Source organism: Otolemur garnettii, unplaced genomic scaffold, assembly GCF_000181295.1.
Source record: "Otolemur garnettii isolate 467f Iridium unplaced genomic scaffold, OtoGar3 scaffold00086, whole genome shotgun sequence".
Classification (NCBI taxonomy): Eukaryota; Metazoa; Chordata; class Mammalia; order Primates; family Galagidae; genus Otolemur; species Otolemur garnettii.
Genome location: NW_003852481.1, coordinates 8,459,200 through 8,483,060, shown reverse-complemented (window position 1 = coordinate 8,483,060; position 23,861 = coordinate 8,459,200). Strand labels below are relative to the sequence as shown.

Genomic DNA, 23,861 nt, shown 5'->3' with positions numbered 1-23,861 from the left:
TATATTCTTATGCATACTTTGTGCAAACAGGATTTATTCTGAAAATAGCTTGGACACTTACTACAAATGAATGTTTATAGATACAAACCAGGACTGCAAGTTTGTTGTTCTCCTTTGGTTTCCTCTCTTCTTTAAGTCACTTGTTTGATGGCCCCTTTGCATCCCTCCTTCAGTCTCCCTTTTGAAATTGAACCAGCGCCCCACATGAGAACTGACTGTATTCTTCTTCAACACAGACCACCTCGTGGCTCATGGTAGAATGGCAGAAAAGGAGGCCCGTCGGAAGTTTAAACAGATCGTCACAGCCGTCTATTTTTGTCACTGTCGGAACATTGTTCATCGCGATTTAAAAGCTGAAAATTTGCTTCTGGATGCCAATCTGAATATCAAAATAGCAGGTGAGAAGTTTGCAGAGGATGTGGGATCGGGACAAAGGAGCACTTCCTTCAGGACTCTTAAGTGATTGTCAATTTCTGTCTCTTCATAAAGAAGTATTATGAAAGTAAGGCAAATTTAGGATTTTAAAAAATAGCCTGACAATTGATAAGCTTTCGAAATGTATTTATTTTTTATGTAGTATTAGCTGGAATTGGGCTGGGAAGAAGGAAAGGAAAGGCTGGTAATCAAAATTCTATTATTTTGATTGTCAAGTCCTTGTTCAGTAAGAATATAGAATAAAATGGAAATGAAAACTGCTAAAACTGGACACCCTCTCACCTTCAGTTGAGGGTGATTTTTGTCACTGCTGCTGTAGAGCATGCTTTTCTAAAGGCTGTAGTTTTGTGATAATTTAGGGGAGAATCGATCTTATGGAGGCTTAGAGCCAGTTTATCTTTTTTTCTCTTCAAATTTCGCTAGTCTGCTCATCTGACAGTGCCTAGAAAACCGCTTTTCACTGCCTCAGTCTGCTTCTGCTTCAATTTTAGTAAACTATTGCGTTTTGCCTAATGGATACAAGTTCACCACCTATTGATGGAAGAAAGTGACTACAGTCTACACAAGAGACCATATGTATGAAAATAAGCCATTTTTACTTTCTGACAGTTTCTAGTATTGGACTACATATTGCGTGTTCTCCATTTCCCAGATAAAAGGGAGGGCATCTCATACAGAAAACTGAAATACAGCTGGAATAGAATTATCTTGAAGAGCCAAGCTATAAAGCTGTTCTACAGATTCCCTTTCCTTAATAGGAGTAGGAATTGAGAGTTTAGATTTGTATCATATTATAGATTGAAATGCCTAAATGGACATTTACAGGCAACCTGCCTGGCAGGTTGGTGAGTTTTCTGAAGGTTTGTGTAATCAGCCCATTCACTTTTTCATTTTTGTATATCACCTAGATTTCTATTTATTTAGGCTGACAGCTGCACTCTTATTTAGAATTTTCACATAGTTTGTAAGTTCTTTGAGTCCTGCCCTATTTCATTACAGAGTAGGCAGGAATTAAAGGCTTCGTCTTACATAAAATCACATTTTTCCTTTGCTCCTATGTCTATTTTATTTTCTCCAAAGCACCCTGGATGCTGTCAGTTCCCACAGAAGAGGGTGCCATGGAAAGGCCCGACAATTGCAAACCCCCTTTTGTAATTATTTGTTGTAGCTTCAATGAAATTAATAGTAATAATACCTGTGAGGCTTGACAGTCCCTAAAAGTATGATAAAATGTAATTTCTTATTTATGCTGTAACAGATTACCACAAATGTAATAGCCTGAAACAACACAAATTTGCTAGTTTACAGTTCCGGAGGTCAGACATCTGCAGTGAGTTTTACAGGGCTACAACCAAGGTCTAGGTAGGACTGGTTCCTTCTGGAGGCGCTGAAGAGAAAATCCATCTCCTCGCCTTTTTCAGCTTCTAGAAGCCACGTGCCCTCCTTGGCTTGGTTCTCTTCTTTACCTCACTCCAGCCTCTTCCACTGTCACATACCTTACTCCTGATTCTAGTTCCCTCTTATAAGGACCCTGGTGACATATTGAGCCTTCTTGGCTCATCCAGGATAATCTTCCCATTTAATCATATTTGCAGAAGTACCCTTCTAAGGCATTCTTACCCTTCAAAAGAGTGGGGATATAGGACATACATGTATTTGAGTGTCCATTATTCAGTCTACCAGAGATGTCATTGTAGGAATCTTTGGTTATTGATTAGGGTAGTGAGTTAAAAGAAGGTCCTCTTTGTATTCTGTAGTTTTATTCTACCTCCAGTGACCCAAGGGTAAATTTTTTAAATGCTTCTGTGGTTCTTGATTTTGAATTTAGGACCATTTTAATTTAGTCAAGAAAAATTTCTATGGTCTTTGGTTTTTGCATTGAGAAACCAAGAGTAAAAGCAGAGGCCATTGATAATTGAAACTGAGAACTGTCATTAGGTAAGGAGATTTTTACATGCTTTTCTCCATTAATAGTTAAAACAAGAACAGGTAGCCACTATGAGAGCCTCTACCTGCTGGTATGTAATTAGAAACTCCTGCGGGTGCTGGCAGTCAACTTTAGGCCCTCTGAGTAACACTTAGGCTTTGGCAAAAGTTTTAAGTTTGTTAACCCAGTGTCTGCATTTTTATTATTTATTTCAGAGCAAAACAAGGAATAAATGAGCGTGTCAACACGCTCTGTTTTCAGAGCAAAACAAAGAATAAGTGATCATGTACTAACTGAGCCTTGTGGCCTGTTCCAGTGTCTGACATAGTCTTTGCTCCTGCCTCCTTTCTCTCCCGTGCCATTGCTACCCAGTCTCTCAGTCATTGCCTGAGCTTCCCTTCTTGCACACAGATGAGATAGAATTCTCATTTTCACCTGCCAACTCTTTGAACTTAATGGACTAGTGGGAGAAATGTTTCTCGTTGAAGCTGATTAGAACATGACTAATTTTAGAGAGGTAGGCTGGATGGGTTTGACAAGATACGGTCAGATAGGTCATGAATTCAACTTCAATTCTAAAAGCTAAAAGTACCTTGAGATCCCTGATCTTTTCAATGGCCTTTTTTGATGAACTATTAGAATTCTTTCTTATGTGACAGTAGCAAATTCACTTGGAAGAAGTAAAAATTTAGATTTGGAAACACAAGAAGTTCATGTTTTCTTGATGCCATGTTTACCTAAGTGGTTTTACCTAAGATAATCGTGCATTGTGTTTGCTGTAGAAGATGAATAAATTGTTCTGGAGAGGTTTGTGTTCATGTTAGTTACTTTTTAAATTTTGTATTAATTAATGTGGAGATTTACATTTGATATTTAATACTATAAAAATTTCACTATTACAGATGTCCATGCTAGTGCTAGCTCTCTCACAGAAAATATGTGTTCCCTGGACATGAGCATAAACTTCAGTTATCAGTATTATAAGATTCAGCTGAGCACAGTGGCACATGCTTGTAGTCTAAGCTAGTGGGGAGGGTGAGGCAGGAGGTTCACTTGAGCCCAAGCGTTGGATTCCAGCTGGGCGAAAAAGATAGCGAGATCCTGCCTCAAAAAAGAAAAGATACTGGTTTGGCGCCTGTAGCTCAGGCACCAGCCATATACACTGGAACTGGCACATCCATATCCAGCCCGGGCCTGTCAAACAACAATGAGAACTACAACTAAAAGTACCTGGGCATTGTGTTGGGCACCTGTAGTCCCAGCTACTTGGGAGGCTGAGGCAAGACAATCACTTAAGACCAAGAGTTGGAGGTTGCTGTGAGCTGTGATGCCACCGCACTCTACCGAGGGCCTCATAATGAGACTATCTCAAAAAAAAAAAAAAAAAGAAAAGAAGAAAAGGTACAACCATCATTCTGTAGTTTTATGATTTAAATTTTTGATGGGGAATTTTTATTCTATTTCTAGAAAGGTGAATAACTTAAGTATTTCTTCTGGTTTTAGAATTGTAAAAATTCTTAATGGCAATAGCAAAGATGCCTTCTCTAGAGTTTTTTTGGAAGTTGTTTCTATCATTTGTAATACAGACTACACAGTGCTCATTTCCAGGATAAAGAATTTTATTTCTGAAAGGCAGAGTAACCCAGTCTAGAGCCAAGAATCAGTAGCTCGACTCTGGGAATCTTACCTGTTGCTAACAAAGGCTCCCGGCCCAGGTGGTACAGAAGAGAAAGAAGAAGTGTGAACCACGGCCCTCGCCCTCGAGGATTTACAGTCTGTGAGCAGCACATGTTTAGGCCTTTGAAAAGTTGAATAAGACCCCAAGTATGCTTTGTACATACAGAAAGTGTTTCACAAAGCATTTTCACATAGATTACTTAATTTTATCATATTTGACGTGTAAATACAGCTTATTAGAAAACATGAATCTTCTGGCACCTTTAACTTTCCAAAACTTTGAATTTCTGATAAAGAACACCCAAACAATTTTTCTCTTTTTCATGTAGAGAATCTCAGTTCTGGGGAAAGAATAGGATTCTTGGTCTCTGACTGCCCCTTTTCTAGCCTCAGGTGTGTGAGGATCCTCGGAGGAGCAGAGGCAGGCTGAGGAGGCACAACCTAGCTTTTCAGCATGTAGTCGGCATCCCTGCCTGTGTGTTTCACAGCTACCAAATCATATATATATGTATGTATATGTATATATATATATATTTTTTTTTTTTTTGAGATAGAGACTTATTATGTGGCCCTTGCGGTAGAGTGCCATGGTGTCATAGCTCACAGCAACCTCAAACTCTTGGGCTTAAGCAATTCTCTTGTCTAAGCCTCCCAAGTAGCTGGGACTATAGGTGCCCGCCACAATGCCCAGCTATTTTTTATTGTAGTTGTCATTGTTGCTTAACTGGCCTGGGCTGGGTTCGAACCCGCTGCCTCCGGTGTATGTGGCTGGTGCCCTAACCACTGAGCCATGGGCGTCAAGCCCAAATTATATTTAGATGAAATAGAAGACATGTTACAAGGCACATCATGATTCATTATAACACTGATTGTATAGTCTAATAATTAGCACAGGCATTTAGAGGATGAAGAAACCACTTGGGTTTGTAGAATTCCATTAGGTTATAAATTCCATATGGACTGTAGCCATGTCCTGTTTGTTTCACCCAGTGACTGGCACATACCAGCTCTGTGTAGTAGCTGTTCCATAGCTTTGTTGAACTGAACTTTAGGCAGTGCACATGAGGACGTAAATACCCTATTGAGGACATGGCGCTTGAGCTGAGTCTTAAGGATGATAAGATGCGCAGGAGAGGGGAGAATCTCAGCAACATTAACAAAGCACCTGCTATGTACAGACACTGATCTAGGCACTGGGTATAGCAGCGGATAAAATAGCGCCTTAGAGCCAGCATCTTCATGGGAGGAGATAGAAGTAAACACAAACAAATATACTCTCATAAGGGCTGTGAAAAAGATAAAACCAGCAACGTGATAGAAGGACTTGTGAGAGAAGACAGTACTTTAACCAGGACAGTCAGAACCTTCAAGCAGATGGAAGAGCAATGCACAGGCTTGAGAGAGGTGATTTGAACATCCTGGAGGGGTAGGAGAAAGCCAGCGGGGCCGGAGTAATCAGAAGAGGAGAAGGAGGAGTTGGGGTGAGAGAGATGATGAGGGCCAGAGAGTAGATGTTTATGCTAGATCGTCAAGTTATTTGAATATGGGCTTAATAAATTAATGGGTAAGAAAGAATGGGTAAGTAAAGAATGGGTAAGAAAAAAAAAAAGGGAATAGGGGAAGGGACAGGAAGGCAATAAAAAACCAGGTGAAGGCTGTGAAACAGTAAAACTTCCATGAATGTGATGGTAGCAGGCATGGAAAGGAAGAAAAAGGCAACAAATATAAGAAATTAAGTAAGGAAGAATTTCTAGGATTTCTAACCAATGAAATATGTGGGCCAGGAAGGCTGGACATGGTGGCTCAGACCTGTAATACTAGCATCCTGGGAGGCTGAGGTGGGTGGATCACTTGAGACCAGCCTGAGCAAAAGGGAGATTCCATCTTTACTAAAAACAAAAAACAAACAAAAAAACCGACAAAAATATAGCCAGGCACGGTGGCAGGTACCTGTAGTCCCAGCTACTTGGAAGGCTGAGACAGGAAGATCACTTGAGCCCAGAGTTTGAGGTTGCAGTGAGCTATGACGATGCCAGTGCACTCTAGCTGGGGTGTCAGAGCCAGTGGCTCTGTCTCCAGAAAAGAAAAAATGTAGGCCAGGAAGAGGGAAATTCCAATTAATGGTTTGTTTAGAAATGGAAAAATAAAATTTTCTTATTGATTATCTATAAAGAAAAAAAGATGTCTTATTTTTCAGTGGTTGGTGTACTGATATTGGAAAGTAATTTTTATGCCCTTGTCCCCAAAGATTAAGTAGAGATAGTTCTATATTTAAAAAAGATTGACTACGAAAAAACTGAAATGTAGCTGGCTTACTCTGTGAAAAAGTGTTTTCAAATACTCGGACTGTATGAGAATGTTTAGAAAATTATGGAAACATTTATTTTAACATAAGAAAGTTGGAAACTTTTCTCTTTAAATGTCGACTCCCAGAATGGTCTCCCTGAGATAGTTTCCACTCCCATGTTATTGTTTTAGTTGGCAATCAGTAGACAGCAAAGATCTGAAGGGCAACTACAGAAAAGCCAATATTTTGGAAAGAAGTTTCAGAGTGCATGGATTTAAGGTACTGTGGAAAATTTTGACCTTAGTGCAGTGAGAGCTAGATACTCTGGGGTTTTTTTTTTTTTGAAATTGAGAAATTAAGACATTTCATAAGTCAGTGGACCTTTCATCCTCAGTATTAATATTCTGAGATGCCATCATATAGATAAAAACAGGTTGGAAACCTTGGATTTCTGAGAACTCTTCTACAGTGTGGTGATAGAGAATGCCTCTGACTGGTCATAGGAAATAGTTATGCAGTATTTATATCAATCCAGATTTTATTTCATGATCCTAACCCTCCTTATTTATCATTCAGTTCACCTCCCAGGTAGACATGTCAGTAAATTCAAACCCTGAGATGCCCTAGGTGACTGTCCTGCATTTAGGTTATCATAGTAGAGCCGAGGAATTTTGACATCTCAATTTGTGTTCTCATCCTGTAATGGCACATGAGCCTCAACTGTTATATCCTAAAGACTAGAACTTATTATTCCCAAGACTAGAACTTTATAAACGAAGAGCTAGGGCATTTCAGGTACATAGTTGATTTATTTTGTATGAAAAAATTCTAAAGTTAAAATGCAAGGCTGAGTGCTGTGGCTCATGCTTCTAATCCCAGCACTGTGGGAGGCCATGGTGGGAGGATCACTGGAGGCCAGGAATTTGAGAACAGCCTGGAAGATAAATCAAGACCCGAGCTCTACAAAATCTTTTTTAAAAAATTAGCTGGGTATGAGGGTGCATGCCTATTGTTCCAGCTACTCAGGAGGCTGAAGCAGGAGGATTGCTTGAGCCTAGAAGTTTGAGGAGGCACTGAACTTTTGATCATTGTGCTGTACTGTAGCCTGGACACAGAGTGAGACCCTGTCTTTAAAAAATCAGTCAATCATTCGATTGATCAAAGGAGATTTTTACCAGTCAGAATTTTAGGTTATAAAAGTGATTATATTCTGCTTGTATCAAGAACAGTTTTATGTTGATTGGGGCTCACTTTACAGTAGCTGTGCTACCAGTGCGGAAATATTGCTTCTGGGTGGTGCCTGTGCTCAGTGGGTAGGGCGCTAGCCCCATATACTCAGGGTGGCAGGTTTGAAACCAGCCCTGGCCAGCTAAAACAGCAGTGGCAACTGCAACAAAAAATAGCCGGGCACTGTGGTGGGTGCCTATAGTCCCAGCTACTTAGGAGGCTGAGGCAAGAGAACTGCTTAACCCCAAGAGTTGGAGGTTACAGTGAGCGAGCTGTGACACCACGACACTCAACTGAGGGCAACAGAGTGAGACTCTGTCTCAAAAAAAAGAAAGAAACATTGCTTCTCAGATTTTCCCACTGTGGGTTCCCTAATAGCAGAGAAGAATGGACTCACAGAGTGGAGCATGTGGGGTGTTGATGACATAGTCCAAAGTAGCCCACTTTAAATCACATGTTTTAACTTTAAAAATCATGTACATTTTGTATTCTACTCCATGTTGTATTTATATTTGTTTTAATATAAAAATTACTTAATTTAACATCGAAAAAAGCTAAAGTTCTACAAAGATGCATTCTATTTAGCCTGTAGTTTCTTATCATTTTTGGCACGCTGAAGTATTATACCTGAGGGTAGGTAAACATTGCCAGGCTGAAAAACAGAATAAAGGATTTTATTCCCAACCGTAGATTCCTTACACAAACTTCCAGTTTGTACATCTTGACTTCTCTCATGCTTTTCCTCAAGGATCGATCAATTGATTGATTGATTGATTTTTTTGAGTCAGAGTCTCAAGCTGCAGCCCTGGGTAGAGTGCCATGGTGTCACCATAGCTCACAGCAAGAACACAATTGTGATTCAAGAAAAAATTGGGGAGTGGAGTACTTTACTCCTGTGATCATATTTACATATTACCTTTCAGATAAGTTACTTTTCAGACGTTTCCTCTCACTTGAATCATGTTTACTCTGCTACCTTTGATGTAATGCAGTATTAGGTACCTGCCGTTAATTTGAAGGTAACACCAGAGTTTCCTAAATGATAATCACATCTTTTTTCCAGAAGTAGGCTCCTGCTTACTAAATGTCTTTAATTTGGAAAATATTCAATTTATTTCCATTTGGTGTCTTAGTTCATTAAGAATTAAGGAGACTTTGATTCATGATGTTCTCTAAAAGACACACTACAATTTTGTATAGAGTACTCACCTGTGGGTATCAGAAACCTGCCTGATTGAATGACTAGACTTCTATTGTTCTAATTGGCATAATCAAAATCATTACTACAATAGTACAGTTAATATTTTTAAGAATTCCAGTGAATATTGCTTGCATTTATTATAGAAAATGTCTCAGTATAACCCTTTTCTTTATATGTCTGTTCAATACTGAGTTAGATGAAAAGATCAGATGTCGGGGGGATGGTTTTTTGGGTTTTATGAGAAGAATTGGTAGTTCCATTTATAATAGAGTAGAGAAGAATGGTTTATTACCTTGTTTAAAAATAGCTGAGTTCAGTAATCACACCTGCTCAGGTGTTTTGGGGAAAAAATACCTAAGTTACTCGCTTAAAATGCCAAACCAATCCTGGTTCATATCTTTCCTCCACCCCCCAAATAAGCTGATTATTTGATTTTTTTTTTTTTTTGATGACGGAATTTTCTCTTGTGTATATATGCTCAGGCTGAGTCAGTAAGTTTTGGGCATGACTTCTCTATTAGCTCCTAGTGAGGAAGTTCAGCCAGGGGTTGGAGTGATTGCTAAATACTTAGGACTTCCCAAGATCCATTTTTAAGAGTGAACTGATATTCTGATTCCTGGGAACTTCGAAACTCATCCTTCATCGCTACTATAATGCTGAGATTCACACAGTTGAGTCTTATTTTGTTATATTCCAAATGAAGCTTTTGGGTCATATGATTTCTAGGCCCATGCTTATTGTGTAGGAGAAGCAGATTTAGTTCATTTGTGTCATGTTCCTGTTAAAATATAGATTTGTAACAACCTGTGTAATAGTCTAAATTCTCTTCATATTGTGTTCTTTATTTCAGTGTTGATTTTTGGTTCTTTGAATTAATTCTAGCGAGAACATCTAGGAACTTGTCCTGTTCCCTTTTACGTCCATTCTGAAGTTAATCAAGGGTCAAAATTATTTCTGTTGTCTTTTGTCTAATTACGATTATAATAATTGGGCTTGCGAGTCCTCAGAAGCTTTCATATTTGAAAACATGATCATGTCACAGTGTTCTCTGGTGAGGTTGTTCATTTAGGATAAATAAAATTTTCCCATTTCACTTTTCCCCCACTTCCAAGCTGTTACTGTACAACAAGGACGTGAAGCACAAGTTACTGTTATGAGGAAAGGCTGGCTGTCAGTTGCTGTGCTATCTTGCCTTAAGGCAGACACGGAGAACATTGGAACTGGGAGACGGTTGTGCCTAATACATCTGCTACGTTTACATCTGCTTCAAATTGTTTTTTGGTCAGCCAAAAAAGAAGTCAAGGGTATTGCTCTAAAGCGGTGGACCAAATAAGAAAATTTCCTGTTACAGTTGTCCTGATTTTTAAATTAAATTAGTGCCACCCATTCTTCTCTTTCTCCTCTTACTACCTACATACATATCCAGTTGATGATATACTTAGTTTTAGGAAGATCAATATCTCTACCTTATACCCCAGGGTAACAATCTTGCCAAGAACAAGGAATTTCAGGTCTCAAAATTGATAACAAGCTTTAGTATTTTAACCATCCTGGAAGGCAGACATGTGATTCAAATAAAAGTCTGCAGCTTTGTATTAAAGCGAAAGGGATTTAAGTTGCCATTTCAGCCAGCAGACAAATGCTAACAACCAGGGTGTTGGGAGTTGTAAAAGAGACTTGAGTTAATTAAGAGCCAGTTATGAGTGGAGAGATAAATGACCACAGGCCACAAGAAGAGAACAGCTCCACTCCACCCACGTGGCTTCTGTTGTATGGGTGCGAGTGTCCGTCTTAACTAGTTTCCTCTGTTGTTTGTCTCTCTTCTTCTGTAACTCTTTAGAATATTTATCATTTTAATGTTGAGTGTGGAGGTTGAAATCTTTCCCATTGCCAATAAGTAGGCAGTAAGGGCTATAAACTCTTTTTGTCGGCCTTGGTACCTGAGAATTATCTGAAACTAACTGCTCAGTCCTTTAGTTCTTATTGTTCAAGATGATGTTTTAGAAGTCTTTATTAAAATAAAAAATTTTAATTAAGAATTATAAGCATACTACAGGAAATTTTAAAAACCGACGATTTTAAAATAATCAAATTGTAATCCCACCTCCAAAACTATTGTTATCATTTTGAATGCATTTTCTTTCATTTTTCCTATGCAGTTTCCACAAGTCAATCACTGTATATACAATTTTATGCTGCTTTTATTCTTTATATTATATCAAATGTTTCTCTGATGCCGCTCCACATAATCATCAGTTTTAATGATTTCACATCACATAGATGTGCCGTAATTTACTTAAGCTACCCCATATTGTTTGGGGATCATAGTAATCTTGATGGGGCTTTGGCGTTTATTAGTGAACTTCAGAACCACACAGTGTATTTAACCTTTTGAACTTACCCTGAATCTCTTCCTTGCCTTAAGTTTCTGTGTTCTTGTTTTGTTCTCATTGTTTACTCGTACTGAAGTTGTCACTGTTGGGTTTTTTCTTATATTTCACTAGCAGTTGGTCTACTAATGTTCTTCATCTTGAACCATGGGAGTGAAACTTCATGTCCCCTTGAATCCAACCAATTAGAGCAGTCCCAGGCATTCTCCCTTTCTCTTCCCAAGGCCGATGGGAGCTGGAGCAGTCTAGCATTCCCGTATCCCTTAGGATGATACTGGCTCTGAAGATAGTTACAAAATGCAAAGGGCCTGCGGTCTTAAGAAGTGATTAGGCTTTGTACATTTATTGATTTGTTACCTATGGGGTTTGAACACTTAAAGATTATAGTTAGAAAAAAATATTCTAAAAACAGAATTAGGAGAGAGTTAGGATTATCCGAAAGATTTACCCAAACTGTATCAACTTTTAGTTATCTACTTTTCTTCTTTCTTTGTTTCTTTCCTTTCTCTCTCTCTCTCTCTCTCTCTCTTAGTCCTCTTGCCTCTTAAGTAGTTGGGATGCTCAGCTATTTTTTTTTTTTTTAACAGATACTGAGTTTTGCTCAGGCTGATCTCGAACTCCTGAGCTTAAGCATCTGCCTGCCTCATCCTCCTAGAGTGCTAGCATTACAGGTGTGAGCCACTGTACCTGGACCCACCCTGGTTTTTTGATTTGATAGTTTATCAAACATGTTTACCTTAAGTTGAACATATTAGAGGAAAAGAAAGAAAATTTAAATTTTTTTAGTGTACTTTGTTAATAACTTGTTTGACGTAAACAAGTCAGTGACATTATAGACAAAAGTGAATTTTTAAATTAACTGTATATAATGTATACTTTGTCTCTTATGGTTTATTGAGAAAGGAATTTTATTAGTATAGGAGTTATACTTATATTTTTAACCATGTAAATTGCTTTTTATAACTAATTGCTATTTTGACACTATAATGATTATACCTATTATTAAAGTATTTATTTCTCCTTTACAATTTTATTAACTATATTTACAACTTTGTTTTTTGTTTTTTGTTTTTTTGAAACAGTCTCACTCCATCAGCTTGGGTAGAGTGTCATGGCATCATAGCTTACAGCAACTTCAAACTCTTGTGCTCAAGTGATCCTCTTGTCTCAGCTTCTCAAGTAGCTGGGACTATGGGCACCAGCCATGATGCCCAGTTGGTTTTTCTACTTTTAGAAGAGACAAGGTCTTGTTCTTGCTCACATTGGTCTTGAACTTTTGAACTCAAGCAGTCCACCTGCTGTAGGGGTCATCAAACTTTTTAAACAGGGGACCAGTTCACTGTCCGTCAGACCGTTGGAGGGCCAGACTGTGGGCCCCAGGACAAGTTGGCTGCTAAGCAGGACAGGCAGTGGTGGCAAAAACACCCACCTGGTGGGCCGGATAAATGTCCTAGGCAGGCTGCATGTGGCCTGCGGGCTGTAGTTTGAGGATGCCTATGCTTGGGTCTCCTAGAGTGCTAGGATTACAGGCGTGAGCCACCACACCTGGCTGAGAGATAAAAGAAAACACGGATAAATAGGACTCTATCAAAATTGAAAACACTTGTATATCAAAGGATGCCATCAAGAAACTCAAAAGACAGTCCTCAGAATGGGAGAGAATATTTGCAACTTATATAATAATAAAAGGTTGTATCTAGAACATATAAAGAACACTCATAACTCAGTAATAGAAAATTCAATTGAAAAAGAGACAAGGGACAAGGGCATGTGGCTCAAAAGGATAGGGTGCCGGCCCCATATGTTGGAGGTGGCAGGTTCAAACCCAGCCCCGGCCAAAAAAAAATAGAAAAATGGACAAAAGATTTAAATAGGTATTTCTCCAAAGCTGATATAGACACGGATGATAAGTACATGAAAAGATGCTCAACACTGTTAGCCATGGTAATATATTGCTTTGCACCCAGTAGGATGGCAGTAATAACAATAATTAAAAACACAATAACTGTTGGCAGAGATGTAGAGACACTGGAAGCCTCATACATTGCTGGTAAAGATGTAAAATGGTATAAACACTTTGTGTGACAGTTCCTTATACGACCTACGAATATTTCTTACATTATGCTTTATCTCAACGTGGCTTCATGGGGGAAAAGGCAATGAAAGCAGTCCAATGAGTGGAGCAGTAGTGAGAGTATGTTATGAACCAAAGATTACAGTTAATTCACAAACTCTTTGTACTTGAAATCTAATAAATTTTTTAACTGGGGGGAAAAAGGAAAGAAAAGAAAGAAAAGCAGTGGTCCACGCCATGAAGGCTGAGGTCCTCGTCTGACATTTAGAACAGTCCTTTATCTTCCCTGACGCTTCTCTGCACTCTGTTTCTTGCCACCTGCCCTTACCAACTCTTAATCGTACCCAGGGCAGTCTCTTTATTATCCTTGGGTTCAACAACTTAATTCTAAGTGTCCCGCCTTGCTAATGCTCTTTTCCAACTGTATTCAGAAAACCTTCTCCTCCTCCCCGTCTTGGCCATTCACCCAAGTTCTCCTTCCCTTTTGAGTCTTTCCCTCGGATCTTTATCTTTTAAATGAATCTTTGATTCATTCACAGGAACCTATCACATTGCTGTGCTCATTGGAACGGTTTCATAAACACACGTTCAGTAAACGAAGCAGTGGAGGTGCATACAATATTTAGAGACTTCTAAAAAAGATATTAAAAATAAGAAGCTTTAGTAAATAATGACCAAGACCAGCTCCAGAGCCGAAATAAGATGAAGCTCATTAAATGGAAACAGTTTTCCAGATTCAAGTCACAGATCAAACTTCAGCTCTAATGCCTTTCTTTTTTTTTCTTTTCCTTTTTCTTTTTATTGTTGAGAACTTATTCAGGGTACAGAGATCCAGGTTACACGTAGCTTGCATTTGTTAGGTAAAGCCTCTCTTATAATTGTGTCCTGCCCCCAAAAGTTGTGTCACACACCGTGATCCCGACACACACACTCTAATGCCTTTCTTTACCCGAATCTTTGGCATTTCAGACCCATGCCAGTAAAACTTTTCTTTTTCCTTGGGGTTTTTTTTTTTTTTTTTTTACTCATTGCTTTAATTTTTGTTATGAGAACTTTCTCTTCCAAATTGGGTGATGTTGCAGTTATTTCAGTTGTCTATCCATGTAGATAACTAAAAACAGCAAAAATCTTAGTAATTCTGTTTCATGTCTGTCTGTTCTCCACCCACCCCATCCCACCTCCACTTCCTACCATACATTGCAGCATTCCCCTGTACTTGCCTACACTGCCAACAGACCCCAAAATAGACAAGTTTGAGCTTCAACTGCTTTTATTTTTTCCTTCTAGTTCTCTTAAAATACATAGCAAAATGCTCTCACAGGCAAGCTAAGAGAATAAGGAGGAGGAAGGATTCTCCCAGTGTAGTTATTCAGCCTCCAAAGTGTTGATTGTAAGGAACTGAACTTTCAAAATGAGTTCTAGATTTAGTATATGGTAATAACTTGAGGATTTTTTTTCTCATTTTATTTTCAGAAAATAAAGTTAAAGCTGAATGGGCTTTAACGAGTTAGTCAGAATTTTGCCATATTTAAGAGGCATAGTAATAGTTAAGATTAATGTGAGATAATTATAAAAGAGCCACTGGAAGGGAAGATAAGAGAGTAATATGTTTTCAATGAGACTGTCAGTGGACTAATACTATTAGTATTAGACTGTCTCTAATACTATGGAAAAGGGAAGGAGGGTCAGATCCGGTTAGATTTGGTACATTAAAGAAAAAATTGGGAGACTCAAGCTGCATTAACTGGAGGGACCTGCCTATAATAAGGAGAAAATGTGTCATTGGAGGCAGAAAATAGGAAATTTTGCTTGAATGTGCAACACCTCAGCGTTGGAAGTAAGAATAATAATGGAAATGATTATAGGAGACCCTCAACAGGTTTCCAAGATGGGAAGATCATGCTTAGTATATTAGAGGGAATAAGCGCAAGCCAGCAGGGCTTGTTGTTACTGTTGAATCTTCCTGCAATCTTCTATTCGGTCGTTGGGTCTAACTGCTGAAGCCAGGGGTTTGGCTGTAACATGTAGAAGCAGGTGCTTCTCCCGATGTGGCTGTCTCTAGCTGTTAGGCCATAATCGCATCATTCATTCTCCTGCACTCACTTCTTATATATTGCTATCTAACCCTGCAGCCGTTGCTGCAGCTGATTCCCTTTGATATCGTTTTCTTTGTAAAGATTTCTTCTTTGATAGTTATAGTGATCAAGCTTGTGCTATTAAATTTCTGCCTGCCCCTCCCTGGAAGAGTACAGGGATGGAAAGGTAACTCATTGTCGATAGAGCCGTCATTGTTCAAAATGAGAACTCTACTATCATTTTAAGCTGCTTATGAGAAGATTTAAGATCAACTGGCTTAAATTCATCCCTTAGCCCGTGGCGTTCTCTATTCTAACACATACAAGAACTCCTTGATTCTCTCTTATAGACTTTGCTATCCAATCACACCAATGTCAGAATCTACCAGCTGTAACAAAATCATTTGCATTTCTCTTCTGGGCTGTGGAGGAGAGGAAGACTAATCATGGAAAAAGACCAGGTGAAAGCCTCACACGAATAAAAAAAAATTAAGAGTCTTCTTTGTACATAATTCTCAAAGACATCTATTTAAATCTCATCTGTTGAGATTTTTTAGCAACCTATGCCGACTCCTGTAAGAAAAATGTTGTGTTTGGTGCATGCAGACTTTAAGTTGTAAATTAAAGTTATTATGCTTAAATAGTTGTAGGCTAGTTGGTAGAGCTTTAAATGCAGTTTCATTTAATAGTCAGCATTTATTAAGCACCGTCTGTGTTTCAATATTGTTACATATTGTGCATTCACAGAGAAGAATAAGGTGTCTTAAGGGACTAAAGGGAGAAGGGTAGATGGGTATAAAAGAGAGGGTGTTTTTTAAAAGCTAAAGGGGCTCGGCGCCTATAGCTCAACCGGCTAAGGCGCCAGCCACGTACACCTAAGGTAGCAGGTTCGAATCCCCAGCCCGGACCCGCCAAACAACAACGACGGCTGCAACCAAAAAATAGCCAGGTGTTGTGGCAGGTGCCTGTAGTCCCAGCTACTTGGGAGGCAGAGGCAGGAGACTCGCTTGAGCCCAGGAGTTAGAGGTTGCTGTGAGCTATAATGCCACGGCACTCTACCCAGGGGGACAGCTTGAGGCTCTGTCTCAAAAAAAAAAAAAAAAAAAAGCTAAAGGAATAAGTTATACATACACACACATGCACACATATGTGTGCAAAGAATAAAGTAAAGGGAAAATACAAATGGAATACAGAGAGGATAGATTTTCCTATAGGGGATCCAGGAAGACTTATGGAAGAGGTATTATTTCCCTTAATGAATGAAAATATTTATTTTCTCATAGAAGTAGCTATAATGATGCTATTAGTAATGACGATCCTGACCACAGGGCCCCTCCTGAACATTATGTGAATTTCAGAACTCTGGGAGGGGCCACTAGAAGGTGGAGGCTCTAATAGCTGGCCATCTGCCATTGTCAGTTTGAGAAGCCTCCCATAAGCTTGAAAATGATGAGCAGATTGTCCCATTGATTTTATTGCAGTTTAATTTTATGATTCTTTCTTGAGTCCCTGATATGTATTAAAAACACTCCGTGGAGACAAGGATAAATCAAGCTCTATCTCCTCCATCTCTAACTAGTGTGTGGGGGTATAAACATGTAACACTACCAAGTAAAACATAAGGCAGAGTGGTCATGGGGTGTAGAAGCGTAAACTAAGGGCTGTGGAAGCACAGAGGACGAAGGAGTTGGTGTGGTATTTTGACTGCATGCTGAAATAAGTGATATTTTAAAGGTGGAAAAGAAAAAAAGGTATGGCCCAGAGAAGAAATAGCAGGTATGTAAACATACGATATGAATAGTAATGCTGGCACATCCAAGGACAAATTGGAATAGAGTGGGACTGGGTTATAAAAGACTGTAAATGATAATATGAAGAGATAGAGCTGATTCTGTAAGTAGAAGGAAGTCAGCAAATGTTTTTGAGCAGGAAGAAAGCAGGATCTGATTCTTTGATATTCTCTGTGCTATGTACGAGTGGATGGCTTAGAGCAGTGGTTCTCACCCTTCCTAATGCCTCCTAATGCTGCGACTCTTTAATACGGTTCCTCATGTTGTGGTGACCCCCAACCATAAAATTACTTTCGTTGCTACTTCATAACTGTAATTTTGCTACTGTTATGAATCATAATGTAAATATCTGATATGCAGGATGTATTTCATTGTTCCAAAGGGGTCCCGACCCACAGGTTGAGAACTGCTGCCCTAGAGAGAAATGAAATAGATATAGATAGTAAAAGATTGTATGATTCTAGAGATGATAGGAGTATGAATTGAGATGGTGGGGGCAGAACTTAAGAGTGGTAGTGGGCTTGCATGGTGACATGCTTCTAGTCTCAGCTACCTGGGAAGCCGAGGTGAGAGGACCAATCGCCAAAGTTCAGGGATTCAGGTTTGTAGTATGCTATGATCGTGCGTGTGGATAGGCACTGCACTCCAGCCTGGCAACAGAGTGAGATGCTATCTTTAAAAAAAAGAGCGGTATCAGAACCAGAGATATAAATTTGGGGAATTACCCCAAAGAAATCACAGTGGAAATGGTAAGAGCACAGAACTATCTCTCAAAAAAAAAAAAATAGAGCAAGGAGAGGCAATCAAAATCAGCAGGTGTCTGCCTGAAAACACCTTCTGGAGTAGGTAGAAAGAAGGAAAGCAACTACATAGTAACAAAAGAAGACAGTTGTCAATAAGAGAGGGAAGCTAGGAAAAGAGGAAAGAGTTTCAGAGAGTCGGACCGCGCTTAGCATTTTCAGATGCCGAGGGATATCCTGTCCCTCATACAGGTTGTTCGTAAGTAAAAGTGTTTATATGTCAGTGACTCTATATCCTTGCTCGATTTCTTAGCTTCCTTCCCCAGGACTCACCCCTCTCACCTCCCATCAGCTCCCACTTAATAGTAGGAAGAGGAGAAAAGAAGGGCAAGTTCAGGCACAAAGAGAGTTGAAGTTAAAATGCACGTGCTCTTTGTTCAGTTTGTAAATAAGTTGCATAGTCTTCATTTTGAACATTCAGTCTCAATGATAATGTTACTTTGTCTAATTTGAAGTGGTCGTAAGTGTGTTTGTTATAAGAAGTAAAAATAATATGAACATTTGGGGTCTAGTTGAGTAGATTTACATGTACATACTGATTCTAGTCTGTTCTTGACATCAACCATTCAGTTTCATTTTGGTTTTAAAGGAACAGATACCACTCGCCTCTCTCTGCCTAGGTTTATGAGAAGAGCAGTGCCGGTTTTGCTGACACAAATCAATCCTATTTACTTTTAGTTAACCAGATCTCTTTTGCATTCTAACTCAGGTATATCTCTGTTTCACTATTTTTTTTTTTAAGTTTAAGGGTCTGGTTGTATAGTTTCTAAATATTTTCTTTTCATATTTAATATTCAGACTTAAATGATTTGGAACACTTACTCTAGTGACTAAGAGACTAAGATTTTCTGAGTTATGATAACATGGGTTGTGTCCATTTGCCTTTCTAGATTTTGGCTTTAGTAACCTCTTCACTCCTGGGCAGCTGCTGAAGACCTGGTGTGGTAGCCCTCCTTATGCTGCACCCGAACTCTTTGAAGGAAAAGAATATGATGGGCCCAAAGTGGACATCTGGGTAAGTGACGACCTTCTCTTCCACGCCATGGCATTACCCTGATTCATGACAGCTGTCCTTCTGGGGCACACACCATGCTGCATGTGAATTGAGATCACGGTCACCTGTTCTTTCAAGTTCCAGTCTTTGTGCAAAGTCTTTCTTCCAGTGCTTCCTTATGAGCTGAGCCACAGGTTTCAAACGACCCCTCTGCATCTGCAAGAGAACTCCAGGAGTCAGCTTGGATGGGGGTGCCCTTCCCAAGATCTGAGATTCCTGTTGTTGCTACTTGCCTTATCCCTAGAGAATGAGTCTGAGAAAAATTGGGGGTGTTACCTGAAGTTAATGTCCAGAAGTAAAGAAGAGTGTTAACTGTTCTAAAGATGATTGGCCTGGATAATACCCCGTGTTATTTATTTTTTTCAGTGCGATTGATATTTATTAACATTAATACCCCATGTTATTGTTCATGAAAAAAAGAAAAAAACTGTTCCACAATCTTGTGCATTACTCACCATGACTTGTGTGAAGATGTGCGTGTTTGAACACTACAAACCTCTTGTGTTTCCTCTAATTGTACTTACTCTCTGTTTGGGATGCAGAGCCTTGGAGTTGTCCTCTATGTGCTTGTGTGTGGTGCCCTGCCATTTGATGGGAGCACACTGCAGAATCTGCGGGCCCGGGTGCTGAGTGGAAAGTTCCGCATCCCATTTTTTATGTCCACAGGTAAGGGAGTTGCCTGCACACAGCTGGGTTCATGAAAAGTTAGATGTGTTGCGCTGTCCCAGGAGTGTAGTGATGGAGTACCTTTCTTAGCTCCAATTTGCTGACCTGATGCCTCCAGGAGGCAAGGTTCTGCAGGACAGAGTGTAAAGGCTTTAGCACCAGATGGGCCCTCTCAGGCTGGAATTTAGGCCCTGCATAATGCGAAGTCTGAGTTTTAGTCCTCGTCTAAGCTGACTGAGAGTTCTGTGGGGACTATCACTGTAAGAATTCAATTAAGTACTATATGTTACAAATTGATAGGCCCATCACACAGCAGCAACGCATTAAATGTTTCTGTTTCGCTTTCCCCATCCCTCAGTTTTTCAGGATAATATTTCCATTAACTGGTGCCCCATTGCGATGTTGTTTTAAATGCCAAGGATAAAGCAGGCTTTGCATCTTAAGTCTTGCTTCTTCACTTCCTAATTCTATGATATTTCTCTCCCAGACTCAAATGAAAAAAAAATTTTTAATGAGTGGGCAGTAGAGTAGGTAGATCTTAAAAAAAAGTTAACTCTGTTTAGAAACAGATTCCAAGTATCCAGAATCTACAGTATTTTATCACCATTTATTTACACACAATAAGAACACTTTAGGGACAATACAGAAATCAGTATATTTAGTTTTGGTTAATCTTCTGTTTTCATTTTAAGGAAGAAAATAGATCCACTAGGTTGACAACAAAGAATAATCACATAGGAATGGCATTTTAGAGTAAAGTGGTAGGTGGTGCCTGTGGTTCAGTGGGCAGGGCACCAGCCCCATATACCAAGGATGGCGGGTTCAAACCCTGCCCTGGCCAAACTCAACAAAAAAATAGCCGGGTGTTGTGGTGGGTGGCTGTAGTCCCAGCTACTCTGGAGGCTGAGGCAATAGAATCACTTAAGCCCAGGAATTGCAGGTTGCTGTGAGCTGTGTGACGTCACAACACTCTACTGAGGGTAATAAAGTGACACTCTGTCTCTACAAAAAAAAAAAAAATCTAATAGAGTGGTGAAACTTGGACCAGATTTAACCTTACATTTCCTTTGGATTGATGACTTGATTCTATATCAGATAGTCCTGAATGCTGTGGGAAAAATAAAATAAGAAGGAGTTTAAGATGGAAGATGGGGCTCGGCGCCTATAGCTTAACCGGCTAAGGCGCCAGCCACGTACACCTAAGGTGGCGGGTTCGAATCCCCAGCCCGGACCCGCCAAACAACAATGACGGCTGCAACCAAAAAATAGCCGGGCGTTGTGGCGGGCGCCTGTGGTCCCAGCTACTTGGGAGGCTGAGGCAGGAGACTCGCTTGAGCCCAGGAGTTGGAGGTTGCTGTGAGCGTGATGCCATGGCACTCTACCCAGGGGGACAGCTTGAGGCTGTGTGTCAAAAAAAAAAAAAAAAAAAAAAAGAAAAGAAAAGATGGAAGATGGTAGGTTGTTCAACCACCCCTGCACCGAGAAATTGACCTTTCGGCACAGCTAGAAGCAGGTGTGGGTGTGAGCTGTGCTGTCTGTGCAAGAGCATTCCCAGCCGGGAACGGCAAGTGCAAAGCCCAGGGAGGACCATGCTGGAGTGTTCAGGGAGCCGGAAGGAGGCCTGTGTGCTGGGAAAGCAGAAGTGATGAGAGAACAGAGATGAGGTCAGAGAGAGGAGAGGGAGCTTAATTTTAGGGTCCAGGCAGTCACTATAAAGACGTTAATGCTTACCCCACGTGAAATGTGATGGATTGGAGGGTTTGGGTAGAGGAGTGACATAATCTGACTTTGTTTTGTTCCAAAGTTTATTATGAAAATTTTGAAACATACAAAATGTGGAAAGAATTTTACAGTGAATTGTGTTTAGAAGAGATCACTGTAGCTGCTGTGTTGTCAGTAGGTTGAAAGGTGCAGGGGCTGAAGGAGCGACACCAGTGAGTGGGAGACTGTTCCGATCATCTGGGTGAGAGATACTGGTAGCCAGTTCTCAGACAGGGGCGTTGCAGTGGAGATAGTAAGAAGTGGTCAGATTTAAGAGATGCTGCCGACTATTGGGCAGGCACTGTTCAAAGCATTTTACAAACATTAACTCATTTAATTATCATAACAACCCTGGGAGATATGTAAGATTATCACCCCCATTTCACTGGTGATAAAACTGAATCCAGGAGAGGTTAATTAAACACTTTCTCCAAGATACCACAGCTACCAAGTACCTGAACTAGAAATTGAACCCAGGCAGTCTGGCTCCACCAACATTTAGTGTGGTACTTGAGGTGAAAGAAAGAGAATAATTAAAGGTGAATTCCAGGATCCTGCCATGAGCAAGTACAAAGGTGGATTTACTTCTAACTAAGAAGGGGATGACTAGGAAAGAATATTTATGCTTTGGATAGATGCTTTAAACATGTCAAGTTGGAGATGCCCATTAGACACTTGTGTTGAGGTATCGGATAGGTGGTTGAATTTAGGAGAGTTCTGGGGTAGGGGTATACAGTTGGGAATCATCAGTGTACAAATAATATTTAAAGCAATGAGATGAGATCACTTTTTAGGCATTGATTATAGAGAAGAAGTCCGAGGATTAAGTTCTGGAACATACTAAGGGTCATAGAATGGGGGAGGGAAGCCAGAGAGCCTGCTGTCCTAGAAGAGAAGTGAAGAAAATGTTCCAAGGAGTGAGGACCGTGGGGATTGCTGTGCTGAATCTAGTAGAGGACTGAGAACTGAATGTTGGATTTAGAAATGTGGAGCTCTTTAATGATTTTGAAGTGTACTTGAGGTGGAAGGGCAGAGACAAAAGCTTAAATCATGGCTGCAACAGAAAAGAAATAGAAGGAAAATGGACAAAGGAAGTAGACAGAACTCTGTCCAATTTCACTAGAAAAGGAAACAGAAGGGGCCCAGTATCGCCGTGGCCAGGGTCACAGTGATCTCATCATTCATCCCCTGCGTATCCTCAGACTTTATCTTAGTGACTGCCCACCACTAATTAGCACTTCACCACTACTTTTTTCTTTTAATTGAATTTGTGTTTTAGAGCAATTTTAGGTTCACAGCAGAATTGAGTGGAAGGTACAGTGTTTCCATGTGCCTCACCCCCCTCCCCAGACCTCCTCACCCGGCCCCTTAGGCACAGCTTCCTCTACTGTCCCCGTCGCCACCAGAGTGGGCTGGTCCATAGCTGATGGGCTCTCAGTGGCTCTCTCAGTGCTGTACCGTCTGTGGGTTCCTATAAACGACAGCGTGTGAAATGTAGCCATCATCATAGTATCATCATACAGAATGTTAAAGGCACATATGTTCCACCTGTTTATCCCCTGTCTCCCTGCCCCTGGCAACCATGCTTTTATCGTCTCCCTGAGTATTGCCTTTCCAGAACGTTCCACGGTTGGAAACATACAGACAGCATGCAGCCTTTCTCATTGGCTTTTTTCACTTAGTGATATGCAGTAAGGTTCTCCCATGTCTTTATAGCCCTTTTCTGTTTAGCGCTGAATAATATTTCATTGTTGGATGAAGTACAGCTTATTTATCCTTTCAGCTCCTATGGACATCTTGGTTGCTTCCAAGTTTTGACAGTTTATGAATAAAGCTACTGTAACATCCTCAGACAGATTTCTGTGTGGACATAAATTTTCAACTCATTTGAGTCAATACCAAGGAGCACAATTGCTGGACAGACAATATGGGAAGAGAATGCTTAGTTTTGTGGGAAACTGCCAAACTGTCTTCCAAACTGGTCCCACCAGCATTAAACAAGAATTCCTGTTGCCACATCCTCACCAGCATTTTGTGTTGGCAGTGTTTTGGATTTGGGATGCTCTTCATAGAAGGGTAGTGGTATCGAATTGTTTTAATTTGCAATTCTCTAATGATGTATGATGATGAGCATTTTTTCATATTGCTAATTTGCATTGCTATCTGTATTTTTGGCGAGGTGTCTCTGGGTCTTTTTTCCATTTTTTTATTTGAGTTGTTCATTTTCTCATTTTTGAAAATTTCAAATTAATAGATGAGGGTACAAATGATGAGGTTACAATGTTTGCATTTGTTAGGTAAGGGCCTGTTGTAGTTGTGTCCTGCACCCAGGAGGTGTGCCATACACCCTTACATTGTATCCATTAGGTGGGAGCACCCCAACCCTCTCCCTCCTGCTTTTTCCCACCTCCCCTCAACTTGAATTGAGTTTTTCTCTTGTGTGAGTGTTTTAGTTTGTCTCCTGGCTTCATATTAGTATTGAGTACATTGGATACTT

General features: G+C 40.0%; 1 protein-coding gene across 1 annotated transcript in view; it reads left to right on the top strand.

Moving 5' to 3' along the window:
- SIK3 (SIK family kinase 3) overlaps nt 1-23,861 on the top strand; it is a 250,085-nt gene that overhangs the window by 174,313 nt on the left and 51,911 nt on the right. Inside the window, exons 4-6 of the mRNA XM_023516064.1 lie at nt 237-398; nt 18,774-18,898; nt 19,480-19,603. Of these exons, the coding sequence (XP_023371832.1) occupies nt 237-398; nt 18,774-18,898; nt 19,480-19,603 (411 nt within the window). The remainder of the gene's footprint in view (nt 1-236; nt 399-18,773; nt 18,899-19,479; nt 19,604-23,861) is intronic.